Source organism: Ovis canadensis, chromosome 3 (genome assembly GCF_042477335.2).
Source record: "Ovis canadensis isolate MfBH-ARS-UI-01 breed Bighorn chromosome 3, ARS-UI_OviCan_v2, whole genome shotgun sequence".
NCBI classification, from domain to species: Eukaryota; Metazoa; Chordata; class Mammalia; order Artiodactyla; family Bovidae; genus Ovis; species Ovis canadensis.
In genome coordinates, this window is record NC_091247.1 from 58,546,719 (window position 1) to 58,565,709 (window position 18,991).

The 18,991-nt window shown below is 40.0% G+C and overlaps 1 protein-coding gene across 4 annotated transcripts in view; it reads right to left on the reverse strand.

Moving 5' to 3' along the window:
• Positions 1–18,991, reverse strand: part of LOC138436881 (charged multivesicular body protein 3) — an 84,931-nt gene that overhangs the window by 45,936 nt on the left and 20,004 nt on the right. For 3 of the 4 annotated variants that reach the window (XM_069583179.1, XM_069583181.1, XM_069583182.1), the window contains one exon: positions 16,275–18,291. The exons of the other annotated variant lie outside the window; for it this stretch is intronic. In XM_069583179.1, coding sequence (XP_069439280.1) covers positions 16,716–18,291 — 1,576 coding nt within the window. In that variant the 3' untranslated portion in view covers positions 16,275–16,715. Of the gene's footprint in view, positions 1–16,274; positions 18,292–18,991 lie in introns of those variants that run through there. 4 annotated transcript variants of the gene reach the window in all.

Consider the following 18,991-nt stretch of genomic DNA (forward strand, 5'->3'; position numbering starts at 1 on the left):
TGACTGGAAGGGCACTGTGCACCCTCCACACATTTTCCAGGCTCCACTCTTACAGCAACATTTACTTTCTATTCGTCTCCTGATACTGCCTTGGCATTGGACAACCCTGTTAGCTCAGATAGTAAAGAATCTGCCTGCAATGCAGATTTAATCCCTAGGGTTTAATCCCTAGGTCGGGAAGATTTCCTGGAGAAGGGAATGGCTACCCCCTCCAGTATTCTTGCCTGGAGAATTCTATGGACAGACTGTGGAGTTGCAAAGAGTCGGACATGATTGACTGACTAACACTTTGAACAATGCTGTGGCTGTAATTTATCCTTCCTACATGGGCCTCAGGAAGCTTGCACCGGATCCTCCCACCTGCTGAGACTCACATCTGAGGGGGTGGGAAGAACTAAGTGAGCAGGCATTCTGGCTCTTTGCTCCTGCCAAGCACCGCAAGTGTTTAACAGGATTGCACTCCCTTCCATATGTTCACACAGAAATTTATTCACACATATTTTTAAGGTTTTATATGCACTCTCCTGATCCCTGAAAAATACTATAAATAGATGCACATCCTTGTTCTGAAAAGTGTCTCAATTCCCAATGCTTTAAAATTTCCCTAAATTTGAAATGACAAATAGAAAGTACTGTTTTCCCTGCTTCCCCCAGTTTGTCCTTGCTTATTTCAGTAAGATTTCCTACCTTAGAGAGCTTCCTGGCTTACAACTGTTCCTCATACACCAGGTAGACTGTTTAATGAAATGCTTTGGGCAAGAAAGTCACAATCCAATTCCTAGGAGGAATGTTGACCTAATAAAAACAAGATATACCTTGTTTTATACAACAAATGGACTGTGAAAATTTTAGCTATAAACTGACCTTTGGGAAACTGAATTCCCTCCCATACCTTATTTAATAATTTTGGAGTGGATTTCTTAATTTCTGACTAACCTCCAGTGTGAGGGACTCCTGACCACAGTTTATGACTTGAGATAAGGCAAAGAGAAACTTTGAATCATCTCCTGCCCGTTTCCAACCTTCCTCCACCAACCTTACAATGACTCTGGTATTAAGACTCCTATTTTAGGGCTTCCCTCAAGCTCAGACAGTAAAGAATCTGCCTGCAATGCAGGGGACCTGGGTTCAATCCCTGGGTTCAGAAGATTCCCTGAAGTAGGAAATGGCAACCTATTCTAGTATTGCCTGGAGAATCCCATGGACAGAGAAGCCTGGCGGGCTACAGTCCATAAGGTCACATACGGTTGGACGCGACTGAGACCTTTCATTAGATTCTACAAGGCTACTTTAACAAAGTATGACAAATCAGGTGGTTCAAAACAACATAAATTTATTCTTTCACAGTTCTGGAGCCAGAAATCCAAAAGCAAGGTGTCAGTAGGGCCATTCAATAGGGCCATGCTCCATCTGAGACTCTGGGGAGGATCATTCCTTGCCCTTTTCCAGGTTCTGGTGATGGCCATCAATCACTGGCTTTCCTTGGCTTGCCACTGCATCACTCCAATCTCTGCCTCCGTTACTATGTAGTGTTTCTATTAGTAAGCTTGGGGTGCCAAAACAAAATACCAAAGACTGGGTGGATCAAACAATAGAAATTTATTTTCTAGTAGTTCTAGAGGCTGAAAGTCCAAGAAAAGTGCCAGCCTGGGGAGAGCTCTCTTCCTGGCTTGGCCTTCTCGCTAGTACCTCACATGGTAGAGACATAACCTTCTCTTATAAGAGTACTAATAACTATTGCTTTCTCTTATAAGAGTACTAATCTGTCATGAGGTCCCCACCTCAAGGCCTCATCTAAACCTAATCATTTCCCAAAGGACCCTTCTCCAAATACCATCACACAGGGTGTTAGGGCTCCAATGAATAATGGATCTGGGGGGGGGGACACAAGCCAGTCCACAGGGATTTTCTCCCTGTAAGCACAGCAGTCCTACTGTATGAAGGGTTCACCCTAATTCAGCATGACCTCATTTTAACTATATCTGCAATGACCCTATTTCCAAATAAGGTCACATTCTGAGGTACTGGGGGTTTTAGAACGTCATCTTTTGAAGGGGCACAATTCAACCTCCAACAATCTTCATGTATACACATGGGTCCTACACTTGAAAGAAAGTGATAGAGGGTGGAGGCAAACCGGTTAGCTGAATTCTTTTAAACAACAACAAACTTCTGTCCTCCATCGTACCCCAAAGTAGGGGTAGTTCCCATTTGGGAGGGCTCAGTACATATCTGATGACTGGCTCTCGCTTGAAGTGAGTACTGTCCCTGGGAAATCACAGTAATCACTGCAGCCACCCTGTATTGCCCTCTAGAGCTCCATTTCTACCACCAAGGCTCCTCTCATGGGAGACTATATGCCTTTTCTCATTTCTCCACAGCATAGTGGGGACAAAGCCTGAACTTAAAAAAAAAAAATCAAACGACAGGATACTGTACTTATACTCTGTAATAACCTGTATGAGAAAAGAATCTTAAAAAGAGTGGATATATGTATACTTTGGCCACCTGATGCAAAGAACTGACTCGTTGGAAAAGACCCTGATGCTGGAAAGATTAAAGACAGGAGAAGGGGACAACAGAGGATGAGATGGTTGGATAGCATCACCAACTCTACGGACATGAGTTTGAGCAAGTTCCAGGAGTAGGTGATGGACAGGGAAGCCTGGCGTACTGCAGTCCATGGGGTCGCAAAGAGTTGGACATGACTGAGCGACTGAACTGATATGTATAATTGATTCACTTTTATTTATAGCAGAAAATAGCATTGTAAATCAACTATACTCCAATAAAAAACTAAAAATCAAAATAAAGCAGATCAAAAATATAACTGGACAAGTTCTATTTTAAACCATAAGAAAAGTCAAACTGAATTTTTAAGCAATACTTTACTAAAGTCTCCAAGAAACAGTATCAGAATCAGAAAGTGTGAGCGTGCAGCTCACACATTCAATGTTTTGGGGACTGGAAATTCTGAAAAACTCACTGCAAACCACATAGTTTTAATAACATATAGCCACACTATTTTATGTGCATGGTTGGTCTCTCAGAAAAGTAAGTGAAATCAGTAATATCTGCCAATAACAGAAACCAAGAACCCTGTTTGTGTGCTGTAAAAAGAATAAGACAGTAACGTGTTCAAATAAGTGTGTGTCCTGGTGCATTTGTACATATGTGTAAACCTACAGAATCACTACATAGATCAATATTTAAAATATTTCTGAATCTTAGAAGGCTCCATCATCCCTGTTTCTAGTCAACATCCCCAAAAGAGAACCATTAGTCTAATTTCTATCTCTATAGATTTAGTTTCAGCTCTTCTTGAACTTTATGTAAATGGAATCAAATAGTATGCTTGATTTTAATGATTGGATAGAGGAACAGAAGGCAAGGCCTTTGGCAGGATAAAATGGTGAAGCAAGATTGAGACACCCCCCACCCCGAAGCTAGTAGCCATGATGACCTTATCCTCAGTGAAAGAATAGGCTAGGAAAAAAGTCTATCTGCTTGCAAAGGCAGCCAAGAAGGAAATGTTTTTGGCCACAGCTCTGAAGGAAAAATAAAAATAAAAGGCTTCCTTAAGAAAGCATCATTATAAATATGCCCTTATATGGATTTAAAGCCATACTATATTCTCACAGTGTTGGAAATCCCAAGCCTAGATTAAACTGTTCTTTAGTGGACGGCATCATCAGTACCTGTCAGAACATTCTGAGTTCATTTTGAAGGAATATACCCCAAATTCAGGCACAGCAGTATTCCTACAGCTTGTGTGCTTAGTCACTCAGTCTTATGGCCAACTCTTTGTGATCCACATGGACTGTTGCCCACCATGCTCCTCTGTCCCTGTAATTTTCCAGGCAAGAATACTGGAGTGGGTTGCCATTTCCTACTCCAAGGGATCTTCCTGACCCAGGGATCAAACCTGTGTCTCATACATAATAAGATAAACAAAATTTTCCAAATGCAAATATGTGAGGCCAAGAGTAAATTTAAAAGAAGTCATAATTATAGTCCAAAGTACATCACATATTAGAATTCTCAAATGTAAAATAAAAATACTATACTTAAAATGTTCAAAGAAATGAAAGAGGGACTTAAAGAAACGAGACCATAAAAGTGAAAAAGAATGAAAGAATTTCTAGATGTAAGAAAATATAACAACAGAAATAAAAACCTTAGTCACTGAATAAACCTCAGTGAATGAATTAAACAGCTGATTACACATGGGCTACCACTCAACCATAAAAAGAAGAAAATTTTGCCATTTGTAAAAACATGGATGGACTTGAAAGGTATTATGCTAAGTGAAATAAGCCAGACAGAGAAAGATAAATATTGTATGATCTCACTTATATGTGGAATCTAAAACACAAATGAATTAGTGAATATAATAAAAAAGAAGCCAGACTCACAGATATAGAGAACAAACTAGTGGTTATTAGAGTGGAGAGGGGGGAAAAGGGGCATTAAAAGAGCAGGGATTAAGAAATACAAACTGTTATATATATAATAAGGTATAATGGTATATTGCACAACACAGGGAATATGGTCAATGTTTTATAGTAATATTGCTGGTAAGTCACATCAGTCGTGTCTGACGGTGCAACCCCATAGACGGCAGCCCACCAGGCTCCCCCATCCCTGGGATTCTCCAGGCAAGAACACTGGAGTGGGTTGCCATTTCCTTCTCCAATGCATGAAAGTGAAAAGGGAAAGTGAAGTCACTCAGTCGTGTCTGACTCTTAGCGACCCCATGGACTGCAGCCCACCAGGCTCCTCCATCCATGGGATTTTCCAGGCAAGAGTACCAGAGTGGGTTGCCAGTGCCTTCTCCTTATAGTAATATTAATGTAGTATAAAATTGTGAATTACTGTATTGTACACTGGTAATTTGTATGATATTGTGTATCAACTATACCTCAACTTTTTAAAACTGGCAAAAAAAAATTCGAATCACCATGTTGTACACCCTGAATTATCATAGTGTTGTAGATCAATTATACTTCAAAAACAAACAAACAAACTCATAGAAAAAGAAATCATATTTGTGGTTTCCAGAGGCAGGATATGGAGGAAGGAGGAACTGTATGCAAGTACTCAACAGGTACCAACTTCCAGTCAAAATAAAACTAGGGATGTAATATACAACATGATAAATATAACTGAGACTGCTATGTGTTATATATGAAAGTTGAGAGTACATGTTAAGAATTCTTATCACAAGACATTTTAATTTTTGTATCTATGCAGTGAGGGATGTTCACTAAATTTATTGTGTTAATCATTTAATGATGTATAAATGTTAAATCATTATGCTGTACACCTTAAACTTACACAGTGTTGTACATCACTTATATCTCAATTAAAGTGGGAAAAAAGAATGATTAATATTAAAAACACTGATAGTATCAAGTGAGGGAAAACTATATGGAGCAATCAAGAATTTTTCTAATTTTTGGCTGCACAGCACAGCATGCGGGATCTTAGTCCCTTAACCAGGGATCAAACCCATGCCCCCACAGTGGAAGTGTGGCGTCTTAACCACTGGATTGCTAGGGAAGTCCCGAAACGAGAATGCATACCTACTGCTGACTAGAGTGTACATTGGTACAACTAGTTTGGAAAATTCTTTAGCAGTATCAGCTAAAGCAAAGAATGTAAAAACTTTATGTTAGAGCAACTCCATCCCTTGTTACATACTCAACATACATGTTTATGTCCATCAAATGACTGTATAGCAATATTCAAAGCTTATTTATTCATAATAGCAAAAACTGGGAACAGATATCTATCAGCAAATAAATATGTAAATTGTGGTATATTTATACAATAGCATACTAATCAGCAATACAAAAAATGAACTACAGACACATGCAACATCATGGTTGAACCTTGGTGCGACAGCTGTGTTCTGCTGAGATCAAGCTCTCTGTATTACAATCAGGAAATTGTTCTGTGCAGTGAGCTAGGTAATTGTGGAGCTTACTGTTAGTTGCCGTTTTCTTAGGGATCTTCAGTCTTGTGCTGCCTATTGTCCACTGCCTGAAAGCAATTGCTCATATAGTTTGGTCTGGTTTTACAGTTACAGCAAGACCAGTCTATTACCAATTCCTCCATCATGGCTAGAAGTCCTGTGTCATTATTAAGAAATAATGTGAATTGCACCTAGGAAAACTCAATGAAGGGATGGAGAGAGGAAAAAGATATGTAATTGCAAGAGCCTTTACTCATATTGGAACCGAAGACAGAGAATATTTAGGTGGAAGGAAGATTAGTAAATTTTTGATATGATATGATTGAGATGCTGTAATTGATATGACATGAGATGACTGAGATACTGTCATAGTTAAAGGCTAGTCTACTATGAGAAGGAAATGGCAACCCACTCCAGTATTTTTGCCTGGAGAATCCCAGGGACGGGGGAGCCTGGTGGGCTGCCGTCTATGGGGTCACACAGTTGGACACGACTGAAGCAACTTAGCAGCAGCAGCAGTCTACTATAACAGAGAGACCTGAAAATGCAATGATCTAAATATTAAGTGTACTTGTTTGTGGAATGGTCTAGTAATTCCCATAGTCAGGGAGCTCTGCTTGTGAGGTCATGCAAGGACCCAGACTGGTGAGGTAGCTCCGTGCACTGGTCACACCTGATTTTCAAGTCATCACCATATCTGGCAAGCTGATATAGGGGAGAAAGTTAGTTATGCTACACATGCCCAATATTTTAAGTCAAGATCCAGAAGTGGCATGCGTCGCTTTTGCTTACACTGCATTGATACAGATTGCTCACGTCGGTCACACCCACCTACAATGGGAGCTGAGACACTGATCGCTGGATATCGGTTCAGCTAGAATTCTAGTGTGATGGAGAATGGGAGAACAGACTGGTGACAGGGTGTGAAGAGGTCAACAGTCAACAAGTGTGTCATGGATGTTTGTGGGTTCTCCAAGTGAACTGCTCATAAATAGCTCTGTATGGAGATCTGGTATTGAATAGTGTTCTGGACTAGAGACACAGAAGTCAGCAGTATATGAGTGGGAGTCAAGGACATGAGTATCGATGCAATCACCCAAATGAATTGAGAACTGGAACAGAACCCTGGGAGAATAACTCTGAAGGAGGTAAGATGGAAGGAGGTCCCAGGAAGGAAATTACAAAAGATCAGAGAATTGGAAGGAAAACCAGGTAGAGGAGGACCAGAGAAGGCTAAGCAAAAAAAAAAGGGAGTGATCAACAGAGCCACCGTATGCACAGAACTCAGGTAATGCAAGTACAGAAATGCATTCACTGGGTTTTAGTATTAGTTCAACTTCAATAAATATATGAAGGATAAACAAATGAACACTGAAGGAGGTAATAAAGGCCTAAAGCATTAATAATGGAAATAAAAGGACAGGTTAAGGCAGTAGAAAGTATAATATTTAGTAGGCATATAGCTGAAAAATGATTGGCTATAAGTTGATGATTATTGAAATTGGGTACATGGGATTTTATTATATTAATCTCTTTACTTTTGTGTATAGCTAAAAATTTCCAAGGGAAAAAATGTTTTTTAAAAAAATCCATCCTGCCCCCTAAAGAGACAGCTACAGACAGGGAGAAAATACGTAATATGTATATTTGACAAAGGACTTACATACAGAATATATAAAGAACTTCTATAATTCAATAAGACAGTAACTCAGTAGAAAAATTGGGAAAAGATTTGAAGAAGGACTTCACAAAAGAGGTAACTCAAATGACCAATAAACATGTGACAAGGTCTCAAGTGTCAGCTGTCATTGGAGAAATGCAAACAAAACCCACTAATTATAAGAATGAAAAAAATTGTAACATCAAATTTTAACAAGAGTGTGGAACAACTGTAAGTCTCATACACTGCTGGGGAGGGTGTGAATTGGTAGAACCACTTTAGAAAACTGTCAGCGTTTATCAAAACTGAACTGAGGCATACTCAATAACCCAGAAATTTCACCCTCAACAGCAATGTGACCCAAGTCACATAAAAGGATGTTCTTAGCAGCACTATTTGTACTTGTAAAAGACTGGAAATAAGCTAAATGCCCACCTTAATAGAATGGATAAGTTGTTGCATGTTCATGAATACTATGCAGTAATAATGATGAACAAACGACTGCTCCATACAATAGAGATGAACCTCATGAACATATAAATGAGAGATCTAACCCTAACCACACAAAATACCACACACTATATGGTGTGTGGTATAGAAGCAAAACTAATCTATGGGTTTGGAAGTTATCACAGAGATTAATTTTGGGGAGGATGGTGGAAGTAATGACTAAGAAGGAAGCAGGGGAGGTTTCTGGGATGTGGCAATTGCTCAGTTTCTTAATCTGGGTGATGGGTTACATGAGTGTGTTGAGTTTGTAATAAATTAATAATCTTCACATTTAATATTTATCCATCTAGTCAATGCTATGGTTTTTCCAGTAGTCTTGTATGGATGTGAGAGTTGGACTGTGAAGAAAGCTGAGTGCCGAAGAATTGATGCTTTTGAACTGTGGTGTTGGAGAAGATTCTTAAGAGTCCCTTGGACTGCAAGGAGATTCAACCAGTCCCTGCTAAAGGAGATCAGTCCTGGGTGTTCTTTGGAAGGAATGATGCTAAAGCTAAAACTCCAGTACTTTGGCCACCTCATGTGAAGAGTTGACTCATTGGAAAAGACTCTGATGCTGGGAGGGATTAGGGGCAGGAGGAAAAGAGGATGACAGAGGATGAGATGGCTGGATGGCATCACCGACTCAATGGACGTGAGTCTGAGTGAACTCCAGGAGTTGGTGATGGACAGGGAGGCCTGGCATGCTGCAATTCATGGGGTTGCAAAGAGTCGGACACAACTGAGCGACTGAACTGAACTGATGGAGTTATATTCGGGCTTCCCAGGTGTCTCAGTGTTAAAAGAATGTCTGCCAATGCAAGAGACACGGGTTCAATCCCTGGGTAGGGAAGATCTCCTGAAGAAGGAAATGGCAACACACTCTAGTATTCTTGCCTCAGCAATCCATGGATAGAGGAGCTTGGGGGGCTACAGTTCATGGGGTTCCAAAGAGTCATACACAACTGATCATGCATGCACGCGTGGAGATACATTGCCCTTCAGTAAAAACTTTAACAAAAGGGGGAAAAAAGAACATATTTTCCCTGTGAAATTCACTCAGTCGTGTCTAACTCTGTGACCCCATGCACTACACAGTCCATGTAATTCTCCAGGCAATACTGGAGTGGGTAGCCTTTCCCTTCTGAAAATGGTTAAAGGTACTGTTCATTTGTTCCATCCTTTTCTTGTCCTGTATGGGTGTGATCAGTTACTTAGTCATGTCTAACTCTTTGCGACCCTATGGACTGTAGCCCACCAGGCTCCTCTGTCTATGAAATTTTCCAAGCAAGAATACTGGAGTGCATTGCCAGTTCCTACTCCAGGGGTTCTTCCTGACCCAGATATTGAACCTGCGTCTCTTGCATCTCTTGCATTTGCAGGCAAATTCCTTACCACTGAGCCAACTGGGAAGCCCTACCTCTCCTGTCCTACTCCTCTACTTTTTTTTAAAGCTGATTAATACGTGTACAAGGCATCAAAAGCCTTTTCCATTTCTCACCTGTGGTTCACCCTATAAGAATATTATTTTAGGAAACACTAGTACTGCACTCAGGCTATGGCATAATTTTCAGATAAATAAGCAACTTCAAATTAACACCACATTCTCCTAAAAACTCTAAACTGCTTGAACAAACTCAAGGTCTCTGATTACCAGATTCTAAACAAAACACATCTGTTGTTCCAAAATGGATTAGATACATTCCTCCTTAAAGGAATCCAAATGAATGAATTATTTTAGTCTTATTTTAGCCCTTAGAAAATTTGAAATTGTAAAAGATCCTTCCTCTGATTTCTGTATAGCCGAGTCTGGTGCATATTATACCAGTAACTGTCTGCTGCTGGTGATATTACCTCTCATCCTTTCCACAGCCCTGAAAATACAGCAGGGTCTGTACGTCTGTCCTCTATCACTCCATACAGCAGAAAGTATGTTTGGCTGAAGCAGGAGAAAGATGCTCTCATGTCTCCTGATTGCTGTTTTGGAGATACTAGGGGATGATGGAATGAGTTTGTTGTTAAACTCTTGAGGATGGTCTTTAATAGTTCACAGGTTTCTCTCTGAATAAAAATTCTGGTTAAATAAATGCCATTTTGATGAATAAATGTAAGAAGCATAACATATTTCAGAGCAAGCTGGTTATATCAGAACTAGTTCTTGTCAATAGATGAACTGCTGACTCATCTTCCTTCCCAAAGATGGTGGCATGGGAAGCGTCCTGCCACCTGTCCAGATCTGGGTCTCCAGCACCTGCTGTCGCTCTGCTGCCAGTTAACTGCATGTTCTTCTGTGGATCCTGGCAGGAGAACTGTTTGAAGATTCTTGTAAATGTAGCAAATCTTTTGTTAAATGATGAGTGTGTCAGTTCATTCATAAGAGAGACATCAACAATATAAATCAAGGCATAAGATGGGACAAAGGGGCCTTCACATTTGTTTCTGCCACTCAGATTCTATTATTTTCAACAATAAAACTGTAAGAATGCTCTTTTTTCTCATTAAAAAACCCCACTAAGTGCTATTAAAGCAAAACATTATATATTAAGATTGGTTACAGTCCACCATGCTCAATACTAACAAATAATTTGAATAATACTGTTTTAAAAGAAAGATATTCCTGTGTTTGGCATTTTAAGGGATGCTTCCTATCCAAGCCTCTGGCAACAAAGCTGGGAGTCAGCTTGAGGCATTTTGTTCCAGAAACCTATTGTTTTTAGCCACTTGGCTCAGGAAATTAGTAAAACTAAATGGAGAGCATTTAAACAATATAACAAAAGTGGCCCTGAAAATATCAGAGTTCTAACTTCCCTTTTGCTGTCTGAAACTCTACTACTCTGTCTTTGTGAAAAGACCTCCTCAAACTCCAGATTGTTACCCAGGCGGAAACATGTCACCATACCCTTAGCAACAGATAGATGATGTTCTCAAAGTCCATTCCCAAATGAAAAAAAGCTTGTAGAATTTACTAAGAGTAGCAACACTGACTAAACATACTAGACAGGTGGTGAAAAGTTTGGTAAAGGGCAAAATTAGAGAAGATTTATAAAATTCAAGCAAATATTCTTTACTGAATTTCTATTCTGGGTCTAACATGTTAGGGATATAATAGTAGATTATAGCATTACTTCTGCCTTCAGGGAGTTTATCATTTTTAAAGAAAGAAAATACTTACACAAGAAATAGAGAAGACAGGAGAAAAAACTCTTGAGCAGAACACAATTGTGCATCCCACTATTACAGTTAACCAGAGTTCAGTAATTAGAAAAACTACATACTTGGAATTTTTAATTAAATTCACTAGGTCGCTCTAAGAATTCAAACTTAAAAACATAAAACAGTTACAGTTCAGAGTCTGTCAATCTTGAATATCTCCTTCAGTTCTCTACCTCCAGGAAAACAAAAGCATTGTTTGCCATGCTTCACAATTAAAGGATGAGTCGAGCTTCCGTGGACTAGGCTCCCTTGTTGGCTCAGAGGTAAAGAACCCGCCTGCTAATGCAGGAGACATAGGAGACCTGGTTTTGATCCCTGGGTCGGGAAGATCCCCTGGAGAAGGAAATGGCAACCCACCCCAGTATTCTTGCCTGGGAAATCCCATAGACAGAGGAGCCTGGTGGGCTACAGTCGATAGGGTTGCAGAGCAGGACATGACTGAAGCGACTTAGCATGTACATATGCAACCTTCCCTGAAGACCTGAACCTTTATCAACTATTTACTCCTTGACCTTACTGTAATACTTTTCTAGCATGTCTAGCATTCAAAGGTATTACCTCCATTTTATGCCAAGCATGTTGATATATTTAATGAATAGAGCAAGTTCCTACCTTAAAGGAGTTCACCTGAAAAAGACATGTGTGTAGTTTTAATACAATGCAACTAACTAGGACAGGCATATACCAGCTATCTCTGGGACATAAGAAGGGCAGGATTTCCCTGGTGGTCCAGTGGTTAAGACTCTACATTCCCAATGCAGGAGGTGTGAGTTCAATCCCTGGTCGGAGAACAAACATCCCATATGCCAAATGGTGAGGCCTTAAAAAAAAAAAAAAGGCATATGAGGAAAGGGCAAGGAGAAATGGGGTTGCTCCATTATTTGCAATGGTAAGTTTGATCACTTGAGTAGCGTGACTGCCACCAGAGCTTTCACTGTAAAGATATCTGTGTCTCTTCATAAGCCTGGAGGGGAAAGAAAAGATGGATAGGAGATGTAGCATTTCTGGAGAAAGTGGGATCTAGCCAGATAAAGCCTAGAAGAGGGGTGAGAACATTAGGCAGAGGGGACAGATGAGCACCAAGCTGAGAACAAGTAGAGCATGACCCTGAAGAGGCAGGCAGTACAATCACGATGTGTGCAAGTTAGGCCAGGGCCTTGTAAGCCAGTGGTAAGGAGACTGGTTTATCTTCTAGGCTACTACTACTCAGTATATTGCAAAGATTACAACTTGCTGGAGGTTTAGGTAATAGTATTTTTTAAGCAATAAAGTACTTTTTAAAACAAGGTATGTACATTGTTTCTTAGACTTGCTATTGCATATTTAATAGACTTCAGTAGCGTAAACATAACTTTTTTTAAAACATAACTTTTATATGCACTGGGAAACCAAGTAATTCCTATGACTGGCTTTACTGCCATACTTGCTTTATTGCAGTGAACTGGTACCAAACTTGCAATATTTCCAAGGTGTGCCTGTGGTCTCCAAAAGTGTGGTGTGTCCTGGGATGCTGGAGGAGAAATTTCAATTATCTTTTAAAATATCTATGGTAGTGGTGGTGATTTAGGTGGCAAGTTGTATCCGACTTGTGACCCCATGGACTGTAGCCCACCAGGTTCCCCTATCCATGAGGTTTTCCAGGCAAGAATACTGGAATGGGTTGCCACTTCCTTTTCCATAAAATACATTTCATAATGGACAATATTATATGTATGAATTGAAATCAGGACCATAGAGGAAGACTAGGGGATAGAGAGAGAGAAGGAAGAGCTGCTTTGAGACTCACTAATTACAGACTGGTTCCAAATAGGAAAAGGAGTACATCAAGGCTGTATATTGTCATCCTGCTTATTTAACTTCTATGCAGAGTACATCATGAGAAAGGCTGGGCTGGAAGAAGCAAAAGCTGGAATCAAGATTGCTGGGAGAAATATCAATAACCTCAGATATGCAGATGACACCACCCTTATGGCAGAAAGTGAAGAGGAACTAAAATGCCTCTTGATGAAAACGAAAGGAGAGTGAAAAGGTTGGCTTAAAGCTCAACATTTAGAAAACAAAGATCATGGCATCTGGTCCCATCACTTCATGGTGAATAGATGGGGAAACAGTGGAAACAGTGTCAGACTTTATCTTTTTGGGCTCCAAAATCACTGCAGATGGTGACTGCGGCCATGAAATTAAAAGACACTTACTCCTTGGAAGGAAAATTATGACCAACCTAGACAGCATATTAAAAAGCAGAGAAATTACTTTGCCAACAAAGGTCCATCTAGTCAAGGCTATGGTTTTTCTAGTGGTCATGTATGGATGTGAGAGCTGGACTGTGAAGAAAACTGAGCACCGAAGAATTGATGCTTTTGAACTGTGGTGTTGGAGAAGACTCTTGAGAGTCCCTTGGACTGCAAGGAGACCAACCAGTCCATCCTAAAGGAGATTGGTCCTGGGTGTTCATTGGAAGGACTGATGCTAAAGCTGAAACTCCAATACTTTGGCCACCTCATGCGAAGAGTTGACTCATTGGAAAAGACTCTGATGCTGGGAGGGATTGGGGGCAGGAGGAGAAGGGGACGACAGAGGATGAGATGGCTGGATGGCATCACCGACTCTATGGACATGAGTTTGGGTAAACTCTGGTAGTTGGTGATGGACAGGGAGGCCTGGCGTGCTGCGATTCATGGGGTCACAAAGAGTCAGACATGACTGAGCGACTGAACTGAATTGAATTACTTAAGAGCACTCAGAAGGAGCTGTTCGGCAGAGAGCTCTACATGAAACTGAAGATCTGGTGAGGGGTCTTTGCCTGAACATGGTGATTTGGGACATCTGCTGAAAACACCAGAGAGAAAAGAACACTGGACCAATGGCAGAACTCTAGGAAACATTTACAGTAACGTTATTTTCTTTTCCAAAAGGAAAATAAGAGCACAAGGAGCAGTGCTTATACTCTTATTTAAAAATTTTAAAAAGCTTCCGAATATTAACACAAAATTAGTAACTGCTATTCCTTACTATTCCCATTCCTGTATGAAAATGAGGCTCAGTGCACCATGAAGGAAAAAAAATGTTTCTGCTAATGACCAGCAGCAATTCAGAAACAGAAAATTTAATTTTCTTACCATTTTGAGGGACAGAAGGTAAAGGATATTAAAAAGTCCCCCATGAAATTTGGATGTTTTGAAGAAATGACGTATTACAGGGTTGGGCCAGGGAAACTACAAAGTGAGTCTGGAATATCTTGTGTCCAAAAGCAACGAAGTGTTTCAAGATTGAAAGGGATGTCAACAGGACATAAGAACGAGCTTAGAGGGGCTCCCGCTTACCAAATTTGGAATGATTTGTGCATCAAAAAGAATAATGAATTTTAACACACTGAATATAAAAAGAATCTTGATCTACAGTGACATTTCAAAGTATGAGATGAAAAATAGAAAGCTCCTCTATACACACACACAAAACTGCCACTATTAAATGCAGAATGAAGGACAGAATTTAAAAATCTCCATGTCACAACTCCTATTTAGTAACAGATTCAGACCAATAATCATCAACAGATGTTAAAAGCATTAGGTTAAAGGTTGATGAAGAACAGGATACTCACACGGCCTCACAGATTCCTTCTTAATTATCAAGGGGAAAATACCTTACATTGCAAAGATAAAGCAGATATTACCTGAGCAAATTCAGCATCACCAACAAAGGAATGAACTGACATCATGCACTCCTGATGTTATACAAATGAGAAATAGAAACCACCTAGGGAAAGTTCTTTCATCTGATTATGAAGAAACACTCAAGACAAATCCAGAAATGTGGAACACTCCATAAGACAACTAGCCTGTACTCTGCAAAAATGTCAGAAAGACTTAAAAAGTGTGTGTCGGGGGTGGGGAGGGGGGAGGGGGTAGGGCAGGGTGACTGCTCTAGAGAAATGAATTAAAAAAAAGAGACTAACCCCAATGCATAAACCCTGAGTTCCCAATGAAAACAAAACAGAAACATATAAAGATACAGATATTTTGGAAGCAACTGGGGAGTATGAATTGTGTACCAGACATTATTAAATCAACATTACATTTCCTGGGTGTGGTGGATGTGTAAAAAATGTCCTTGTACTTAGGAGACACATGATGATACATTTAACAGTATGGAAGCATCATGATGACTGAAATTTATTCTCAAAGGAATCAAGAAAAAAAAAAAGAAAAAGATTATAGACATAGAGGAGATAAAGAAAATGTAACAAGATGTAAACACCTGGTGAATGAGACAAATGAATGTTCACAGTACTATGTTTCTAATTTCTCTATAGTTAAAAAAAATTTTCAAAATAAAAAGTCAGGACAAATATATCAAGTAATCTATGTGTGGCTAGTATGCTATAGCTGATTTTGTTTACTTGAATATACTTGTGCTAAGCTGCTAAGTCACTTCAGTCGTGTCTGACTCTGTGCGACCCCATAGACAGGCAGCCCACCAGGCTCCCCCGTCCCTGGGAGTCTCCAGGCAAGAACACTGGAGTGGGTTGCCGTTTCCTTCTCCAATGAATGAGAGTGAAAAGTCAAAGTGAATTCACTCAGTCGTGTCCGACTCTTAGCGACCCCATGGGCTGCAGCCCACCAGGCTCCTCCATCCATGGGATTCTCCAGGCAAGAGTACTGGAGTGGGCTGCCATTGCCTTCTCCAAATATACTTGTAAATGATTTAATATTTTTAAAAACACCCACCATGAAATTTCTTCCCATCAAAGCTAACCAAGGAGGACTAATACCACCTCTGGCCAGTGTCAGCAACATAATCTGTCTCCTCCACCACCCACCTCCACCACATGAATCAAGAACCATATTTGACTCAACTGTGAAATTAGCAAACAAGCAAAACACTTAGAGCACTCAGCCACCTTATCAAAAATAATTTAACATTAGAAAAGCTGTAATCTTCTGGTTTTAAAATAATTTATTTCATAGGTCTGTTTTAATTTCATGTCTCAGAGCATACATTATTTAACCAAGAGGTGCTGGACAGAAATTGTAAAAAGGAAGGAAACATTTAGGATAAGAAACTGCCTCAATTCCACTAGAATTTGATCCTACCTTGTAAAGTCTTGCGAGGATAAATTTCTATCATACTTCCTTTGTGCTTACAAAAGAACATTAACTTCTGAATTTTCAATGTTGTAAATAAAAATTTTTACAATTAAGTATGCATTCAAATTGACACACAAGGCAACCAAATAATTGTCATCAACATTAGCATAATGTGTATTTCCTGTCACTGCACTAACATTAAACTAAACGTCAAACCACAAAAACATTGTGACTAACATTAAAAAGGCAGGCTGTAAGATACGCAAAGCTTATAAGGACAAATTGCACATGGTTAAGATGGGAAGTCATTTGACAAGGGCTGGTGTTGTGCATATGGCTGCTTTTTTTTATAAGAAGGCCACCGGCAGACAGGGCAACAGTGTCGGCCCCCAGCTAACCACATCACAATGCAATTCTGATGGAACACATGACCACAAGGCAACCCCATTAGCAAACATCCATTTTCAAAATTCTCTAGGCATACAACACATTCAGTACAGTGCAACATATCAGCAGGCCAAGTTAACCAATCAGGTTCCATATCTTCATTAGCACTATATGATCCATAGGACCGCCCCTTCCTTTCATAAGGGCTGGTCTGACAATATTTATTGGCACAGGAACAAGCCTCAGCATCACAGTGACTTGCTCTTCCTGGAGAACTGTGAATGATGCTCAGTTTATCTTCAAATACTTCCTTCTCACTGCTCAAAGTGTCTGTGCTCTCACTGTCTGAGTCATTCTCAATATCTTGAGAACCCTCCGACATTTCTTCTTCAGACTGGACTCCAAGACATTTAAATCGCCACATCGGCAAGTTTTTTATATAATCAGTCGGTATCAGGGGGTGAAGCCAAAGATCAGGGAAAGCTAATCGCTCCAAGAACAAGTCAGGGTCTTCGTCCCAATCAGATTCTACAGGAAAGTTCTGGAAAGAAGCAATCGGGTGGAAGAGGTAGCTGGTGTACCAGTCCCATAGACTTGATAACCATTCTAAGTTATTGGCATTGACTTCGTCATTGTTGATGTTGCGCCGTCTCTTCTTCTCAAAGTAATCGATTAGTAAACCATGTCCAAGGTACGTACTAAGAAACAAGGCTGGGTGTGAGGAATAAAACATCCAGTCTGCCCTTACCCATGAAGCCAATGTGGTGGTATTGGAATATCTCAACAATTTTAAGCTATATTCATAAAAGCTATCTAAGTAAGGGAGCTGTAAAAAGCCCAACACAGGTAGCCAGGAGATAATTAATAGAGAATTATAGGTCCCTAAAGTGCTTATGAGAACCACAAATCGCTTGATGGTAGCTCCTTGTGTGATAAATAAGTCCATCCAAGCCATAAGGTTAACGAGAACCAAGCTCAAAACGAACAAATCATTTACTTCAGGTTGTAAGGAGCGCAAAAATGAATCCATGGCCTGAAGAGATATATACTCGCCTGTGTGGTTTCCGTATCTGTAAATTCCTTCGGGAGTTCTAAGTATGTATGATGGCATGTTATAGACACCGATATCTGTCATATAACTCTTGTTGTCCCACTTTTCCACATTTACAAAAATAAACTCAACTCTTCCAGTAAACTTTATGCTTAGTGCAGAGAAAAAAGCTGGCGGTTGGTCCAGGTTTGCAAATAGGTATATTTTTACCCAATATTGATCACTTTTATTCCATTCTTCTTTCAAGCGTTCAGCATTATAAATGGTTTTGATCCGAGAAGCTGCGTGAGCAGTTATCCACTTAAAAATGTGCTCTACTTCTATCTTGCGCCCACTGTACTCCTTAAGCATGACTTTCCCTTTGGAAGTACTTGTTTGTGGAACAGACATAATGAGTGTGGATCGAACCCAGCCTCTTCTCCTGCAGTATCTGTAAGAGAGGGAACTGTAAGTAAACAGCAAGGCTGCTAGATGAGCTAGATTGCTTATCTTCCCTGTTGTACAGTTTGTCTTTCCCTGATAATTTGCATAGCCCTTGAAAGATACCCTCTCCCCCAAAACAAATAACCTGTAAACAATCAAAAGTCATATCAATACCTGGCAGCTGTATAATAGGAAAAGCAAAGCTTTTTATCATCTTTTTGTTTTTATCTCTGTTTCTCCCTTTCTCTTTTTTTTCAAACAAAAACCTTAGAGCTTAAAAAGCCTTAGAGTCAAGGGAACTGACACATACTTCCAGCATCTATTATGAACCTACTAATGCAATGTTGGAGAAGACTCTTGAGAGTCCCTTGGACAAGGAAATAAAATCAGTCAATCCTAAAGGAAATTAACCCTGAATTTTCATTGGAAGGACTGATGCTGAAGCTGAAGCCCCAGTACTTTGGCCACCTGATGTGAGGAGCTAACTCATTGGAAAAGACCCTAATGTTGGGAAAGATTGAGGGGAGAAGGAGATGGGTGCAACAGAGGATGAGATGGCTGGATGGCATCACCGAATCAATGGACATGAGTTTGAGCAAACTTCAGGAGAGAGTGAAGGACAGGAGAGCCTGGAGTGCTGCAGTCCGTGGAGTTGCAAAGAGTCAGATATAACTTAGAGACTAACCAACAACAATGCATTATATGTT